The sequence below is a fragment of the Nicotiana tomentosiformis genome, chromosome 6 (assembly GCF_000390325.3).
Source record: "Nicotiana tomentosiformis chromosome 6, ASM39032v3, whole genome shotgun sequence".
In the NCBI taxonomy this organism is placed as follows: Eukaryota; Viridiplantae; Streptophyta; class Magnoliopsida; order Solanales; family Solanaceae; genus Nicotiana; species Nicotiana tomentosiformis.
In genome coordinates this window covers 116972977-116990733 of record NC_090817.1, presented here as the reverse complement: position 1 = coordinate 116990733, position 17757 = coordinate 116972977, and the positions used below count along the sequence as shown (strand labels likewise).

The window sequence follows — 17757 nt, the reverse complement described above, 5'->3', positions numbered from 1 at the left end:
GATCAACATTAATAACAAACTCAAATACTGAGTAGTGTTTATGCGAGGCTGGCTGCTTCATAAAATACAGGACCTCGGATGCAAAGAAGAGGCAATACAACAAAATCCAATGAAGGAATAAAGAACAAGCTTCGAAACATTTCATTCAACTTTATGATTTGTACAAGCTAACATCAGAAGATAACAAAATATATGAATCTGCAACAGAGTTTGCAGTTTGAAATTGGAATAGCAGTTAACATTAATGAATGAAATAAAATGTAGAACTACGCAACTATTTTACTGAGGCATGTATTGCAAAGCTGGCGTCATTCATCAATGGCAGAAATACCTTTTCTTTGTAAGGAATACTGATCGACTAGCTATAAGCATATGTACAACAGTCAATTTATTTTTTTAACTAAAAGGGGGCTCACCTGAGATCACAGGCTGCCTATACGTACCACCAAAAAAATCCTAAAGAGGGATCAAGCCCACACATAGTTGTTTACATATATAGTATTCAATTGTATTGTTTTTTAACTAAGAAGGGGCTGCACCTGATCATCTTGTTTGCAGGCTGCCTACGTACCCCTAACAAATCCTAAAGAGGGGATCAAGCCCACACGTAGTTCTTTACATATACAGTATTCAATTGTATTTTTTTAAACTAAAAAGGGGCTGCACCTGAGTTCATCTTGGTCACAGGCTGCCTACGTACCCCACTAACAAATCCTAAAGAGGGATCAAGCCTACACGTAGTTCTTTTACATATATTACAAATCAATTATCAATCTGAGTATCTACTTTCAGTATCGCCAGCAGCCTTCCGCGAGTTCCCTTGTCTAATTTCTTCAGATTCCCTTCTCTGATTATTGCATCAATGTCCTATGATCAGATCACGCTTATGTGGTTGTGTCTTGAATGCTATCTTGTGCTGCGGTCTGCGTAAGATGATCTTTAGCTTTTTAGCTGTCTTTGTTGCAGGCTGGACTTTATCTGCTACTTTGGACGAATTCAGAAACGGATAGTTCAATAGCATGTCGGCGGCTGTCCAACGTGAACTGGGATTCTTGATTGCTGTCTTCTGCTGCGGTCTGCGTAAAATAATCTTTAGCTTCTTAGTTGTCTTTGTTGCAGTCTGGACATTGTCTGCTACTTTGGATGAATTCAGAAACGGATGGTTCAATAGCATCTCCGCTGTCCAACGTGATCTGGGATTCTTGACTAGACACCTCTTCAAAAAATCTTGTGCTTCGTTCGACAACTTTGCATTCTGAAACATTGGTTCCTCAAACCCGATTCTGTATAAAACATTCGAATCTTGACTATCTTCATCTGATTCCCACAGCGGTGTCCCCGTCATCAACTCGTAGACAGTGCAACCGAGAGCCCATATATCAACTTCTGTTCCGTACTTTTCGTCAACCACGGATTCTGGTGCCAAATACCTTTCAGTTCCTCTCAGTCCCTGATTTCCTGTTCTGCTCTGTTCCAAAGTCATAGAGAGCCCGAAATCCGCAATCTTGACAGTTTCATCAGTGCCCGCAAGAAGAATGTTATCGGGCTTGATGTCGCAATGAATAACTCCTCTGTTGTGTATGTGAATGAGACCTAAAACAATGTTCGTCGTGTGTTTTCTAACTTCAAATTCTGACAGTCCTTTCCCTGAGTTGTAGTTGTGAAGACGATCGGCTAAGCTTCCTCCGGAGGCATATTCGAGTAGTAAGTTGTAAACGGCGACGCCATCTTGTAGTTCAATATTAGGTCTGAAACAGTGAATAATGAAAGGCGAGTCCGCAAACATGCTGAGGAATGCCTCTTCATATTGCAACGATTGAGAGCGATGGAGTAAGCAAGTTTTCACGGCGATGAGAGGTGGAAGACGCTCTAACGTGGGAGGTTGATTATCGGACGTTGAAGCTAAAGAAACAACCCCATATCCACCTTTACCCAGTATTCTCACTCTCTTCCACAAGACTGAAGCCATTTCTGAAAGTAATTTGTGAATGTATGCTGCTGCTGCTTCCTACTTATATGTACTCTTACGCTATAAGCCGAAGTTGACGAGTATTAGGACATCCCAATCCGTTATTCATTAGGATTCTAACTTTCCTATTTTTACTTACGGCCCTATTCATTTTTTATGCCACCTCAACCTTTTCTTGTGTTAACAATAAAAATGCAAATATTTTATTTCAAATGGGGATAATGCATAAAATCCTCGTATTACCAATTACACACCTTTTCTTTTCGGGGTTTCTATTACCCCTGAACTTTTTTCCCCATAATTTCTTTAACCTTATACACTTAATTAAACCTGAGCGTAACTACAAATCTTCCAAGCGCGTAAGGACTAAATTTAAAAGGCACGTCTGCTATATAATCACCACGTGTTGTACAAAATAAGCCATAAGAAAGGCTCCCAGACGTAAAACTCAGCTTTTTTATTTGAACCCATTCTTTTATCACTCCTTCCAAACGTAAAGTATATGCCATTGTTGAAGAGCTTCTAATGGTGGTATTGAAATTGAAGAGGTGACACTACTAGAAATTCGGTCAAAAAACCGGCAAAAAAACCGACCAAAGTTGGTCGGTTTTTCAAAATATTTTATTTTTTAATTTTTTTTACGAAACCGATCAACTTTGGTCGTTTTTTTTGGCGCAAAAATGCGGGAAACTATTTTTGAGTCCCGCGAAATTTAATTTTCAAGAAACCGGCCAACTTTGGTCGGTTTTTCAATTAAAATAAATAAAAATTAATATTAAAAAATCCGACCAATTTGGCCGGTCATTTTAAAAAACCGACCAACTTTGGTCGGTTATTTTCGTGCGAAAATACAATTAAAGAGTATAAATCAAATAAAAGACAGTCTTAAAACAAAATGCACCAATGGTCTAGTGGTAGAATAGTATCATGCCACAGTACAGAAACCGTTTTGATTCCCAGATGGTGAATCTTTTGATTACATAATTAAAATTCGGTTTTTTTGCAATATTTTTTTTTTGAATTTAATTGACCGACCAAAGTTGGTCGGTATGCCTTTCCGACCAAAGTTGGTCGATTTTTTTGATCGGTTTTTACCGAATTTCTAGTAGTGTGAATTCAAATCTATAGACTATAAATTACTAATTTTTAGTCAATTCGAATTTATATTTTTATTTTAGGGTTTAAAATTTCTTCCTCAATTTTTATCTATGAGATATTAGGGTTATGAAATGACAAATACCAACTTGAATAGACTTTGTATGGACGATGAAGACCCAATCTTTACATTCTATTAGAGCCTATTGTATTGAGTAAAGAGAAAATTATGATTGGAGTGATTTTCTTGAAGGAATCGAAGAGGGGAGATTGGGAATTTGGTTTCGACCGAAGAGGGGAGAGTATGAAAAGAAAGAAAGAATAACTTAGGGGCCCCAGTTGAAAATAAAAAGGAATTGATAAAATAAAAGGGAATTGGGTGGGACCCATTAGCGCGTGTATACACCGATTGTATTATAAATAGGGGTCGAGTTTAATTAAGCGTATAAAGTTAAAGAAATTCTGAAAAACAGAAGAAGTTCAAGGGGGTAATGGGACCCCGAAAAAAAAATGTGTGTAGTTGGTAATATGGTCATAGGTCGGGAGAATTTTATGCATTATCCCGTTCAAATGAGACTAAAGTCATTTAACGAATTTAATTAATTCTAATTTTAGGAAGACAAATGAGCAAAAAATAAAACAAATATAACAAATTTCTTTTGTTAATAGGATTATTCTGAATATTATGTCAATTCCTATTTTTGTTCATTCTAGAACTGGGCTTCTTACCGATTTCGATGATAATTCTTTTCGTAGTAAATAATGTCTTTCATAGTAGAATTTTACTCAAATGTGGAGTACAAAAGAAATACTATAATCGCCCTCTTGATTTTGCACGTTACTGTCAAGTCCTCAAGAATTTTTTTTATTTAACACATAAAAATAGTATAAACCATGAAGATTTATGAGAATTCTTTGGGGATAAGAACATACTGAATCAACGGTCAGGGAAATAAGGTTTTAGCAAACGAGCAATTTCCAATTCCCGCTAATCAATTTACTTTATCAAATTTGAGATGAATTATTTAGTTTCTAGTAAATCTTTACTTTTTAATTCAAATGTTGCTTTTAAGCAACAAATTCATAATCAATTATTTATCGTCTAATAGTTTCAAATTAGTTTTTTTTTTGGTAATTATAAGCTTTTCATTAATAACCAAAAGTATTATGTACAAATCAGCCAGACTTTATAACATAGTCTGCTTCTCTCATCTCTTCTATCAGTTTTCTCTTCAACACTAAGAGCCTTTGCTATCAATATCTATTGCTTACCTAGGAAATCTATATTTTTGAAGTATTAACCTAGTAGTACTATTGGCTCGAACATGACAAGTATATGCAATCTCTCTATCCATTGATTCACATGTATTATCCTTATGAGCAAACAACCTGTTGTTCCTTTCTAACCAAACTGCATACACATATTCCGTAAACATCATCTTCACTAGCTTTGCTTTCACAGTTTTTCCTTTTGTGTTATGCTCAATCCATTGTTGCATCTGGTTTCATGTGCTCATATTCACCCAAGTGATTTGTAGCCACTGCATTAGCTTCTTCCAAACCTGTCTTCCAACTACACATTCCGCAAATAAATGATCCATGGTTTCAGCTACCTCTTTACACATGACAAATTTATTTTCAACTTGAATTCCTCGATTTTCCAGTCTTGTAGCAGTTAGCAGTCTATCTTGTTGTTGTAGCCACGTTATAAAAATTGTTTTTGGTCTTGCTTCATTGCCACACATGATGCTTTTCCATGTAACTTTAGGCAACTCCCTAACCATGTTCAAATACATGCTTCTGACCATGCTTTTGTTCTTCAAGTATTCTGGTTGTACATATCTCAAGTTATCTCTTGCTCCGAGTATTTTCTTGACCATCCAACTAGCTTGTTGGGGGATAGTCATATTCTCCAAAGTGTGTACTTTTATATAGTACTCATGAATCCACTTAATCCACAAAGTATCTTTCTTAGTCTTCAAATCCCAACAAATCTTTATTATGGCTGCTTTGTTCCACAATTTAAGATTTGTGAGATTTAATCCCCCTGCTGACTTTGGCATGCACATCTTACTCCAAGCTACTAGTGATTTTTTGTAATTTCATTTGTTCCTGACCATATAAAGCTTCTGCAGTATCCCTCTATGACTTTCATCACCTTAGCAGGTATGATAAATAGTTGTGCCCAATAGGATTGAATACCAAACATCACTGATTTAACCAGTTATACTCTGCCTGCATATAATAGTTTCTTGGCTCTCCATGATGATATTCTTGCTCTAATTTTGGTGATTAAAGGCTGCCATTCTACCAATTTCAGTTTTCTAGTAGCCAGTGGGATTCCTAGATACCTGAATGGTAATTCACCTTGCCTATATCCAATTGCTTGTTGGATTTCCTGCTTGCTTTCTTCTGAAACCCCACCATAATAGATAGCACTCTTGGATTGATTAGCCTGTAACCCTGAAGCACTTGTAAATATACCAAACTTTTCATGTAGAAGCCCCACTGGTATTTTTTCACCTTTAGCAAACATGAGAAGATCATCTGCAAAGCACAAATGTGTGATGTTTAGCTTGGAACAGTTTGAATGATACTTAAATTGCCTCTCTTCCTTTAAGGTACTGAGACTTCTACTCAAATACTCCATAACAATAGCAAATAGGAAGGGAGACATTGGATCTCCTTGACGAAGTCCTCTGGCAGCATCAAAGGGTGGTGTTGACTCTCCATTTATAACTATAGAGTAATTAACAGTAGTAAAACACTCCATCGCCTATCTGATAAATTTTTGAGGGACCAATTCTGTCAGCATTTGTTCCAAAAATCTCCAATCCATTGTATCATATGCCTTCTGAATATCAACCTTAATCATATATTTAGGTGATATATGTTTTCTTGTATAGGTCTTCACTAACTCATGAGCCATAATCACATTATCTGCTACTTTCCTTCCTGGGATAAATCCTGATTGAGTTTCAATGATAATAGATGCTATCACCTTCTGAATTCTGCCTGCAAGGACCTTTGCTATGATCTTGTATAGAATAGTGCAACAGACAATTGGCCTATACTCCTTGATTGTAGCAGGATTGGATACCTTTGGTATCATGGTGACTGCTGTACAGTTAATTCCTTTATACATTTTGTCTGTTGTAAAGAAATCTTGCACAACTTCAATGATTTCACTTTTAATGACTGGCCAAGCTCTTTTATAGAATACAACATTATATCCATCCACACCCGGAGCTTTGTCATCTCCTATTGATTGGAGACCTGGATAAATCTCCTCCTCTATCACTTCTTCACATAGTTGAAGCTGTTGGGTATGAGTCAGAACATTCCTCTTCCTCATGATTGTCTTGTTAACTGCTGTCACATTGTGTAAAGCTAATCCCATAAGTGACTTATAAAACTTTATTATCTCTATCTTAATATCTCTTGCTTCTATTAATCTGCCTCCCTCTTGAGATTCTAGCTCTAGTATTTGTTTCTTCTATTTTCTATCTTTGATAACAGATGAAAAGTAGCTTGTATTGGCACCTCCAAGTTTGATCCACCTTGCTCTGGCTTTTTATTGCAATGCACTTTTTTCTATCATAGACCACTTCTCAAGTTGACAGATAATCTTCTTTTCTTCCATTGCTAACTCATCTAAGTATTGGTGCCTTAGCTTGAGTTGTATTTCTTGGAGATCCTCTCTTGCTTGAATAATTCGTGCTGCTACACCCTTGAATTCAGTTTCATTTAATCTTTTCAGCTTCTCCCTTAATTCTTTCTGTTTAATCCATATATTCCTCATCTTGTGTGAGTGATATCTCTGTTTCCAGTTATCCTCCACTAGGTGAAGAAAATTCTCATGAGTTGCCCATATATTGAAAAACTTGAATGCTGTTCTGATCCTTGGCTCCCTCACATTAGTAGTTATCATCATAGGACAATGATCTGATATATGTGGCAATTTATACTCATTAAGCAGGTGGCCATATTTTACCATCCATTCAGCATTTCCAAAAGTTCTGTCTATTCTGCTCCATATTCTGTCACCCCCTTGTTGCTTATTAGTCCAAGTATAATAATCTCCTTTCCATATCAATTCATTCAGCATCAATTGTTGAATACATTATGTGAAATCCTTTATCTCATAGCTAGTGACCGTTACTCCTTTTAATCTATCTTGTGGACTTAAGATAGAGTTGAAATCCCCCCAAATGATCCATTGTTTAGTTATTGTTTGAGATAAGCTGTTCAATTGCTGCCATAAATCTCTCCTCTGCTCCACTGTATTATATGCATACACTATTATCATTTCACACTCAATTTGTTGATTCCTACTCACCACTGAACAATGAATAATGTGTGCTGCCTTCTTCAAAACTTCAATCTTGTAAGCATTAGTATCCCAGATCAACCAAATCCTGCCATTCTGTGCATAGCTGTAATTATTTTCAAATTTCCAATCTGGGACAATTTTATTATAAATTGCTTGAGTTTTATGTTCCTTCACCCTTGACTCCACTAATTTTGCTACTTTAATTTTATTTTCTTTGAGATACTAGCTAATTCTTTCGGCTTATATCTCTTATTTATACCCCTCATGTTCCGTACTAACCAAGTCATTATTGATGACATATAAATACTCCACCTATATCAGTAGGTAGAAGTTTTGTCATCACATCATCTTCACACTGCAGGATCTCAAATTTATTTCTCACTGGAATGGCTGCTTCAATCAGTTGATTCACAAGTCGACCATTAATTTCTTTTGCTGCCTTCCCTTTTAATAAATGCTTCTCTTTAGAGTATGGGTTCAATTCCTCTGTATCCACTTTCTCTATTGGTTGCTGAACTTTTTGATTGCCTGTTTCATATTGATTTCCTTTCTTCTCACCATTAGCTTCAGCTGTATCTCTTTTAGCTTCCTTTGGCACCCAGGTTTGTACCACTTTCTTAGGACCTTGCTTCTTCTTTTGAAAGTTGTTGTTTCTTTGTTCCTCATTCTTCACATCATTCATTTTCTGCTTTGTACAATTATGTCCTATCATTAAACATTCTTCACAATAATCTGGCTTCCATTCAAATATAACTGATTGTTGAAATGTTTTACCTGATGGATCCAGTACATTTACTTCATCTGGTAATGGCTTGGTGACATTGACCTCTATAAGCATCCTGACAAATGATATTCTGGTTTGCTTTGCTGTGCATTCATCCACATACTTTGGCACTCCAATCGCACTAGCTATCCTGCTCAATGAATCTCGGCTCCAAAAATTCATAGGTAGGCTAGGAAATTTAACCCACAAAGGCAGCTCTGTAAGGAACTCAGCATTAAAATCAAACTTCGGGCGACATTGCTTCAAGATCATAGGTTTGTTGTTTATGCTATATGGGCCTGCATACTGTACTTCATTCAAATCAGCCATCGACTGGAATTTAACAATATAATACCCTTCTTCATGATAATACACTTCAGGTTCAGCTACCATATTTTAATTTTGAGCCACATATCATCTCATATAGTTATATCTTGGTGTTTCACCTATCACATAAACTACTAAAGCAACCTTCTACTTATCAGCTTCCCTGTTTGTTTCTTCCTTATCGAGCTTGACTAGTAGACTTCCATCAATCAATTCTGGTGGTATGTAATCAAGTGACATAACATTAGTTGCTGCTCGATTGCAATTGAATAGCCCAAACCAAGTGTTATCTGGAGTTTGGCCCTTTGATGTCTGCTCAGGTTTCCTCAGATCTAATTGTTTGAGCTGCGTTGGTTGCTGTTCTTCAGTAATTCCCGTCAATTGAAGTTGCAGGGGCTCACTTGTGTTCAATTTCCTAGCTCCGGTGGTCATTTTGCTTGCCAAAATTAACAGAGATAAAGGTGAAAATTGGGTTGCTAATGGTGTAATCACTCGCTGTTCACTTCCATTTTCTAGGGTTTCAGCTATCACCCTAGCACTGACTGAGCTTCCCACTGTTACAATTGCTTGTTTCTTTGGTCTTCTTTGCCCTCTAGCCATGGCCGCCGTCGTCGGCGTAGGTTTACTTAACTTGCGTCGATCGCCCTAGTCTAGAGAGAGAAGTTTTTCAAAAGATAGAATTGCGGTTTCAAATTAGTTATTACCTCAGAATATACACCTTAAAATCTTTTACGCATAAACGAATTAAAAATACTAATACTTTATATGCAAATGAGAATAATATAGGTTTTGAATTATTTCTATTTTAAGGAAGACTATATAACGAAACTCAAAGCATACATATAGCAACTATCTTGAGTAAATATGATTATTCTTATTATTATGTCAACTCCTATTTTTATATACATATCAAGAGTTAAATATTTTTAACTAACGATGTGTTTGGTAGGAAGGAAAATTTTTATGGAAAGTATTTTTAAATTTTTTCATGTTTGGTTGGCTTCAATATTTTGAAAAATATTTTCCTCATCGTAATTTAATTTATTGTGAGAGAGTTACGGTAAGTATAAATTAAAATTACTAGAAATTGAAATAGAAAACTCAAAATATAAATAAATAATCCGACTATTATTGTAATAAAAAAATTCAGAATATGTTCGGCTTTTTGATATGTCACATCGAATGATTTATTTTCCACTTGAACTAGACATCTCTGTCAATCATTCTTTGTTGAGAGACCTCCATATTTACTTTTCCCCCCCATATTTACAGTTAATTGTTAGGACAATTAGGAAATTTCTGGTAAAGAGTAGTCAGACACATTTTTCGCCGAATTCATAGATAATCAGCGTTTTTTAATTTCAAACATGTACGGCGTCGTAGAAATAGGCGACCTACTGTTCCCTTCTACTCTCTTTGCCCCTAAAACTCCAAACCGAAAACCCTGCCCATTCGAGCAGTTCCTGCAAGTTCATTGTATTTGAACCTTTAACATATACTCTCACTCTATCTCCCAATTTATGTTACGCGCTTCGAATCTTGAGAGTCAAATAAATTTCTTTGATCAAAATTTTTATATGTTTTTTTAATATTTAAATTTTATTAAAAAAATCTTATAGATACTATATTCGAATTCACTATTGAAATTTAAAAATTTGACCATCGAAATTCAAATTGCATCACGTAAATTGAAATGGAGGGAATACTGTAATTGTAAGCTGTCATTCTGATTTCTATGTTTTGAATCGTCAATCCAAACAATTGAGATCTAAAATGGCAGAATAGCCTAAATGACACTTATACTTGTGCCACTTTGTCATGCCGGTCCCCAAACTTATCATTTTGCCAATTGAACATTTACACTCGTTCAAAACTAATTTTCTAAATCTCTCTGACCATTGACCGAGCTTATGTGGCATTGGCATAACTGAGGTGGACAAATTATGTGTAACACACGCGTGTAAAGAGAGTGATACTAGTGATTTTGATTAAAAATAAATTAAACTAAAAAAAAGTAAAGTTAAAAAGTTAATTGAAATTACCACCCTCCCCCTCCCAATTTTCTTCTCTTTCTGAGTTTCTCCCACCTTTCTTCTTGCCCCCAATCCCTCTTTCCCCCTCCCTCTTTTCCCCTCCACACTACTGTAAACAATGGATGAGCCTTCAAAATCACAAAATCAAGCAGAAATATACTATTTTTCTCTATTTCTTTAACAAAAGAATCTTTTATATTTCTTATTTCTTTTTCTGTTTAATCAAAACCCAACAGCTTAGGGTTCCGGCGAGTTTCGTTCCTCCTACGACACTGCTCTAGTGTCCTACCCGTGGTAGTAGCGTCACTAATTCCAACGACTCTTTAGGTTGACGAATGGATCTGTTTTGGTTATTGTTGTTGTGTTTCGCTATTTGGAACTGGTCACGCCGGAATAATTTGTCCGGTGGCCCTTACTGTTGGTATTTGTATATTTTTCGGCGAAACTCATATCCTCAGGCGAACATCCTCTTGGCTCTGTCTCGTTACTGTTTTTCCATTGCACTTGTTTTGGTTAGGTTGGCTGAAATAACTTGGTGAATCAAGGTTACAATTCGTCGCTAATGAGTCCGAATCTTTGGGTGTTCACTACCCCAGCTGTATTGGTGGAAAAAAGGTATCACACGTGGAACCTTACTGAGCTGAAAAAGCATGATACGCGGAACAATGGTGAAGTGACAACTGGCGTATTCCATTAATGAAATTAATGGAGCAAGGAAGATGCGGAGTAAACACCCACGAGACAGTAAAGAATAAATGACCGAGCCTAAATAGCTGTTGAAGATGCACGAGCGGAATGAATCAAGATCAAAAAGAAGGAAGATTCATGAACCAGTAGTAAATAAGGAAAGGAAATCAGAGTCGTTACAAAGCCTTTACAGTTACGAATGTGTGAGTTATGATTATCAACCATAACGAGCAATTAATACCATTAATGCTCATAATGAATTCTTCATAAATAGGGAGAAACGTTATAATTGGATACTCATATATAAGGATATAGAATCTCACTTGTAAGGACAAGTTCCGAGCACTATTGAAATATACTTACATTTTCTTGCTTCAAAAAAGCCTTCTACGTTATTTGAGGGATAGATTATCATTCCATTCCTTATCTCTTTTTTATTAATTTACATTGCTATTTTTATTTCTTTTCAAGCAGATTGTTGAGGAAGTAAGGTATTATTTGGTTATCACTAGCCCAATTTTTTCTAAATATAGGCTTTGACCAAAGATCCTATTTTTTGGTTAAACAAATTGGTTCCGTTACTGGGAATCTGATAATCTCTTTACTTTCCAAATCCTTCTTTCTCACAACTAAATTATGTCAACTGGTAACGATAATAACCAACTGAACCTTCAAGAGGGAACATCACCACATCACCCTCCAACAGAATCCCCTCGCCACTCCCGAGGAGGATCACCTGAGAGATCCATGTCACACACTAATGATCAATAAGGCGATGAACAAACCGTAGAACAAGACTTTCTAAAGTAGTTGATTGCGGAACACGTGAATAATGCTCTTCAGGACTTTGTTAGGGGGTTGCCTAACATATCACAAACCCCTCCACCAGCCAATACAGTGACTTTAAAAAACCCACGCTCGGGGCTCGATAATTCTGGAAGTGGAGGAGTTCCTAATAAATCCCGTGATAGGAGGTCAGGTATACCTAATAAATCAGATTTACAAAGTTTGGTACTAACTTTGCAGAAACAGTTGAAAGAACAAAACGATCGCATAGAGCAAATACCAGGCGTACCTCCCGTAATAAAAGGTGTGGATATTGATAAGTATTCGCTGCAACCTTGAAATCTGAGTGCGGCTCCTCTGCCAATTCCTAAAAAGTTCATAATGCCTGATATTCCAAAATATGATGGGATAACCGACCCACGAGATCATGTAACTTCGTTTACAACTGGCGTAAAGGACAATGATTTAACTAAGTAGGAAATTGAATTAGTTTTGGTCAAAAAATTTGGATAAACACTCACGAAAGGGGCATTAACATGGTATTATCTTTTACCTGAAAACTCTATTAAATGTTTTGTTGAGCTTACAGATTCATTCATAAAAGCACATTCGGGAGCTCAGAAGGTTAAAAAAAGGATGGAAGACATCTTTAAGGTAAAACAAGAAGATACAGAATTACTCAGGGAATTTGTGGATAGATTTCAACGTGAAAGGATGATGCTACCACAAGTACCTGATAATTGGGAAGCTATGGCCTTCACAAGCAATTTAAATGAAAAAAGTTCAGAAGCCACGAGAAGACTTAAGGAAAGTTTGTGAGAATTTCCTGCTACAACATGGAATGATGTGTATAACAGGTACAACACAAAGCTGCGGATAGAAGAAGACACGGTTACACAGTCAAGGGTCGATGAAAGAACAAGTTCTAGACGTTCAGAATCTGAAAAAAAGTCGGGGAAAACACGTACGAACCTTACATGGGACCTGCAGGATGGGATTCACGGTCTAAACAGGAAAACATACTGTCTGACCCTAGATCAAGGCACAAAGATGCGGGTTCATCATCCAGGTTCAGAAAAGGACGAGATGCACGAGGTAGTGATTCTGACACAGACACAAGGATTGGAGATTACAATTTCAATGTTAGCACTTCCGAGTTGGTGGCTGTTTTAAGAAGTATGGGAGATAAGGTACGGTGACCTAAAGAAATGAGATCAAACCCGAGCAAAAGAAATCCAGATTTCTGGTGTGAGTTTCACAACGATCATGGCCATAAAACAATAGATTTTAGATTATTACAAGGTGAACTTGAGCATTTATTAAAGCATGGGTATTTAACTGACTTGTTCAGTGAGAAAGGCAAGCAATCCTATATGAAGAATAGACAAGAGCCTCCAAAACCTCCGTCTCCAAAGTGAACCGTCAATGTGATAAGCGGGGGAGAAGAGGTCAATGGTGTGACATATACAGCTGCAAAAAGACGTCGAAAGTCACGATTACTCATGGAAAACGAGTTCGCCATGTTAGGGATGAAGGCAGTATAACGTTTGATGATGTAGATGCGGATGGCTTGTTAATTCCTCACAATGATGCACTGGTAATATCTTTACTTGTACATGATACTAATGTAAAATGAGTTTTGATTGATCCAGGTAGCTCCGTAAATATTATTCTTCTAAGGGTGGTGAATGAAATGCAAGCTGACGACAAGGTGGTACCAAAATCACGATCTTTGTCTGGATTTGATAATTCAAGTGTTATCACGAAAGGGGAAATAATGCTTACCACATTTGCAGAAGGAGTTATCAAGGATACAAAATTCCAGGCGATAGACACTGACATGGCTTATAATATGATTCTTGGAAGGCCATGGATTCATTATATGGACGATGTACCATCTAAATTACATCAAGTTATTAAGTTTCCTTCGCAATGGGGGATTCAACAAATCCGTGGAGATCAGCAGGCTTCTAGAAGTATCAATTCAGTGGCGGATTCAAGCACATCAAATGATGTTACAAATGAGAAATAGCAACTACAGAATTTAGTGGAGGATATAATAATACAAACCTCAGCTGAAAGCGTTTTAGGATAGACGGATATAGATTCAAGACCCGATGTTATTCAAGAACCAGAAGAGAATGAAATCATCAAAACAACGATTAAAGAACTCGAAGCTATCATACTATTCAAGCACTGGCCAGACAGAAAAGTTTACATTGGAGCGAAACTGAGCCCGGAAATGAAAGGTAAATTAGTCAAATTTTTAGAAGTTAACACAGATTGCTTTGCTTGGACACATTCAGATATGACAGGTATACCATCGGAGATGATGACCTACAAACTGAATGAAGATCTATTATACCCCCCAGTCAAGCGAAAGAAAAGGAAGCAAGGGTCTTTCAAAAATCAAGTGATTGAGGATGAGGTACAAAAATCAAGATAAATGAGTTTCCTTTACCGCATATAGATCAATTAATTGATTCTACCGCAGGTCATGAGCTGTTAAGTTTTTTAGATGCATATTTAGGTTATAATTAAATAAAGATGGATCCCCTGGATGAAGAAAAAACTTCATTTATTATAGACAAGGGGACTTATTGTTACAAAGTCATGCCCTTTGGTTTAAAAAATATTGGGGCCACGTATCAAAGATTGGTGACTAAAATGTTTCAAGAACACCTGGAAAAGACTATGGAAGTCTACATTGACGATATGTTAGTCAAGTCAACACAAGCAGGGGATCATTTTCAACACCTTTCAAGCACTTTCGAACTCCGCAAATACAATATGAAGCTAAATCTAGAAAAATGTGCTTTTGGCGTGGCTTCACGTAAGTTTTTAGGCTTTCTTGTTTCTAACAGGGGCATTGAAGTGAATCCTGTACAGATTAAAGCCATTGAAGAGATACATGACATACTCACGAGCAAAAAAGAGGTGCAGAGGTTAACATGGAGGATAGCAGCTTTGGGAATATTTATTTCCAAATCTTCAGAGAAAAGTTTTAAATTCTTTTTAGTATTGAAATATCAAAACCAATTTGAATGGACTAATGAACGCCAACAAGCTCTTAAAAATCTAAAATCATATTTGTCAAATCCACCCCTACGGGATAAACCGAAGGATGGAGAAAGGCTACTCATTTATTGTCACGACCAAAAATCCATTAATGGTCGTGATGGCATCTAACACTGCTGCCAGGCAAGCCAACAATAGTTGATTAACTCGATTATTCATTTTAGTATTTTGAAATCAAAATTTTCCTTCAATTAAATAATCAAAAATAAAATTTACAGAGTAAATGATAATATTTTTCCAATTACAATAATGAATAACTCACAAGTACCCCCAAAATCCGGTGTCACAAGTGCATGAGCATCAACTAGGAAGTAAAATAATATACAACATCTGTCCGAAATACAAATTAGACAGGAAAAATACAAATAAAACTGGAGGAGACTCTGCTGGCTGCGGATCATAACCTGGAATGCAGCTCTTGGAAAGTCCCCGCATCATCCGTGCCTCCATGCTCAAAGGACCACCGGACATAAAAATACCTTCACAAAAATGTGCAGCAAGTGTAGTATGAGTACATAAATCAACGTGTACCCAATAAGTATCTAGCCTAACCCCGGAGGAGTAGTGACGAGGGGTCGACATCGACACTCACTAGTGGTCCAATATTATCAGGTACAGTAAGGAGGTGAAAAAATATGAGGCAAAGTAAATAAATAAAATAATCAACTGTAAATCTGTGGTACAATTATCCTCCTTACAATAAACTCAAGCTCTTAATTAGTAATTTATCCTCAACCGGAGCGCGCGCGCACACACACACACACACACACACACACACACACACACACATATATATATATATATATATATATATATATATATATATATGTATGTATAATGGACCTCACCAAATAGGTTATTATAATTCGAATCAGGGAAATACTCACAGCTACTCTGGCTTCTTGCCAAATATTATGTACGATTCCATGAGGATATTTTTATAGAAATGCTGAGGCGTACGGCCCGATCCAACATAAATAATAAACTGTGCACTGCCGAGGGTCGAACGACACGAACCATAGATGCATCTATTATACTGCCGAGGTGAACGACCCGCTCCCATGAGAGTGTGGTACATAAATCCTGCCGAGGCGAATGGCCCGATCCAATTAGAATAAGAGGTACATAATCCTGCTGAGGCGAACGACCCGATCCCATTAGAATAAGAAGTACATAATCCTGCCGAGGCGATTGGCCTGATCCCATTAGAATAAGGAGTTTTGACGAGTCCATGACCCCACTCACGAATAAACGTGTGAGTTGTAATTTCTTTAACAAAAACCTTTCAATGAAACATATATATCACGGAAACATGTCGTAAGAGGAGTAAAATTATTCGGTGACTAATCATGAACTCATAAAGTCTCTACAGTTGCAAGTCTAGTCTCAAGTAGTAATGTAAAACAAAGAAATTTAATAGGCGAGAGATTGTTCAATTAGTACAGCTATAGCATGATGTGAATCTAAGCCTACCCGGACAATAACATGAATGTAGCTACATACGGGCTCTCGTCACCTCGCACGTACGTAGCCCCCACAACAAGTAGCACACATCAACATACAATACCTAGGGGTAGTTTCCCCCTCCCAGAGTTAGATAGGAGACTTACCTCGCTCCGAAATTCTATAACCGGCTTCAAAGCCCTCTAACACCTCAAACTGATGCCCATCGCTCCAAAACTAGTCTAACAATGTGCATACCAATAAAAATATACTCTAATACTCATAACAAATCAATTTAGACAAATTCCCAACTCTGCTCGAAAAGCCGATAGAGCAACCCTCGGGCTCACGTGCTCGGATTCCGAAAATTTTCGAAGATAAACATTACCCGTAACATTACGAACTCAAATATATTATTTATTCTCAATTCCATGCCTAAATTCGTAGTCAAAATCCAATAATTCCAATTTCTAGGTTTTCTACCAAAACCCCAAATTTCTATAAATTTCCATGCTTAAATCCAAATATAAATCAAGTATTTAACTTGCAATAGGTGGGAATCACTTATCTTGACATAGATGATGAAAATCGCCCCTTGAAGCTCTCCAAAAATCGCCCAACCAAGTGAAAAAATAGGAGAAAATGGGTCAAATCCCGTTTTTATAAAAACCTTCTGCCCAAACGACCTTCCGCTTCTGCGGGCTTCTAGCCGCTCCTACGGCTCCGCATCTGCGGAAGTTCCATCGCAGATACGGCTCCAGCTGAAACCATCATCCCTCGCTTCTGCGCCCAAGGTAGCGCACCTACGCTCCCACTTCTGCAGGCAACAAGCGCTTCTGCGCATGCGCTTCTGCGCACAGACATGCCGCTTCTGCGGCCTTCCCCCTTAGCCCAGCTACTGCTTCTGCGAACCCTAGCCTCTTTTGCGGCTGCGCACCTGCGGCAAAAACCTCGCAGGTGCGGTTACACCAGATGATAGCAACTCCAGCATTCTTCCAAACCCAAACTCGATCCGTTTACTATATGGAATCCACCCGAGGCCCTCAGGACCTCAACCAATGATACCAACACGTCCTAAAACATCATACGAACTTAGTCGAGCCTTTAAATCATATCGTATAATGCTAAAAACACGAATCACCCTCCAATTCAAACTAAATAAACTTTGAAACTTTAACTTCTACAATCGATGTCGAAACCTATCAAATCACGTCCGATTGACCTCAAATTTTGCACACAAGTC

The 17757-nt window shown here is 37.3% G+C and overlaps 2 protein-coding genes across 2 annotated transcripts; both read right to left on the bottom strand.

Annotated features, from left to right (window-relative positions):
• Nucleotides 1-665: 665 nt before the first annotated feature.
• LOC104118096 (mitogen-activated protein kinase kinase kinase 20-like) lies at nucleotides 666-1969 on the bottom strand. Its single transcript, XM_009629277.4, has one exon. It carries the CDS (start codon nucleotides 1967-1969, stop codon nucleotides 860-862), a length of 1110 nt encoding a protein of 369 aa, XP_009627572.2. The 3' UTR covers nucleotides 666-859.
• A 2600-nt stretch (nucleotides 1970-4569) lies between these two features.
• On the bottom strand, nucleotides 4570-5133 carry LOC138894645 (uncharacterized). Its single transcript, XM_070179358.1, has one exon. The coding sequence runs from the start codon at nucleotides 5131-5133 to the stop codon at nucleotides 4570-4572; it is 564 nt and encodes a 187-aa protein (XP_070035459.1).
• Between the last annotated feature and the right edge of the window lie 12624 nt (nucleotides 5134-17757).

Excerpts from the sequence above, each read along its gene's own strand:
- LOC104118096 (XM_009629277.4), bottom strand. The coding sequence starts at position 1,969 with ATGGCTTCAGTCTTGTGGAAGAGAGTGAGAATACTGGGTAAAGGTGGA.
- LOC138894645 (XM_070179358.1), bottom strand. The coding sequence starts at position 5,133 with ATGTGCATGCCAAAGTCAGCAGGGGGATTAAATCTCACAAATCTTAAA.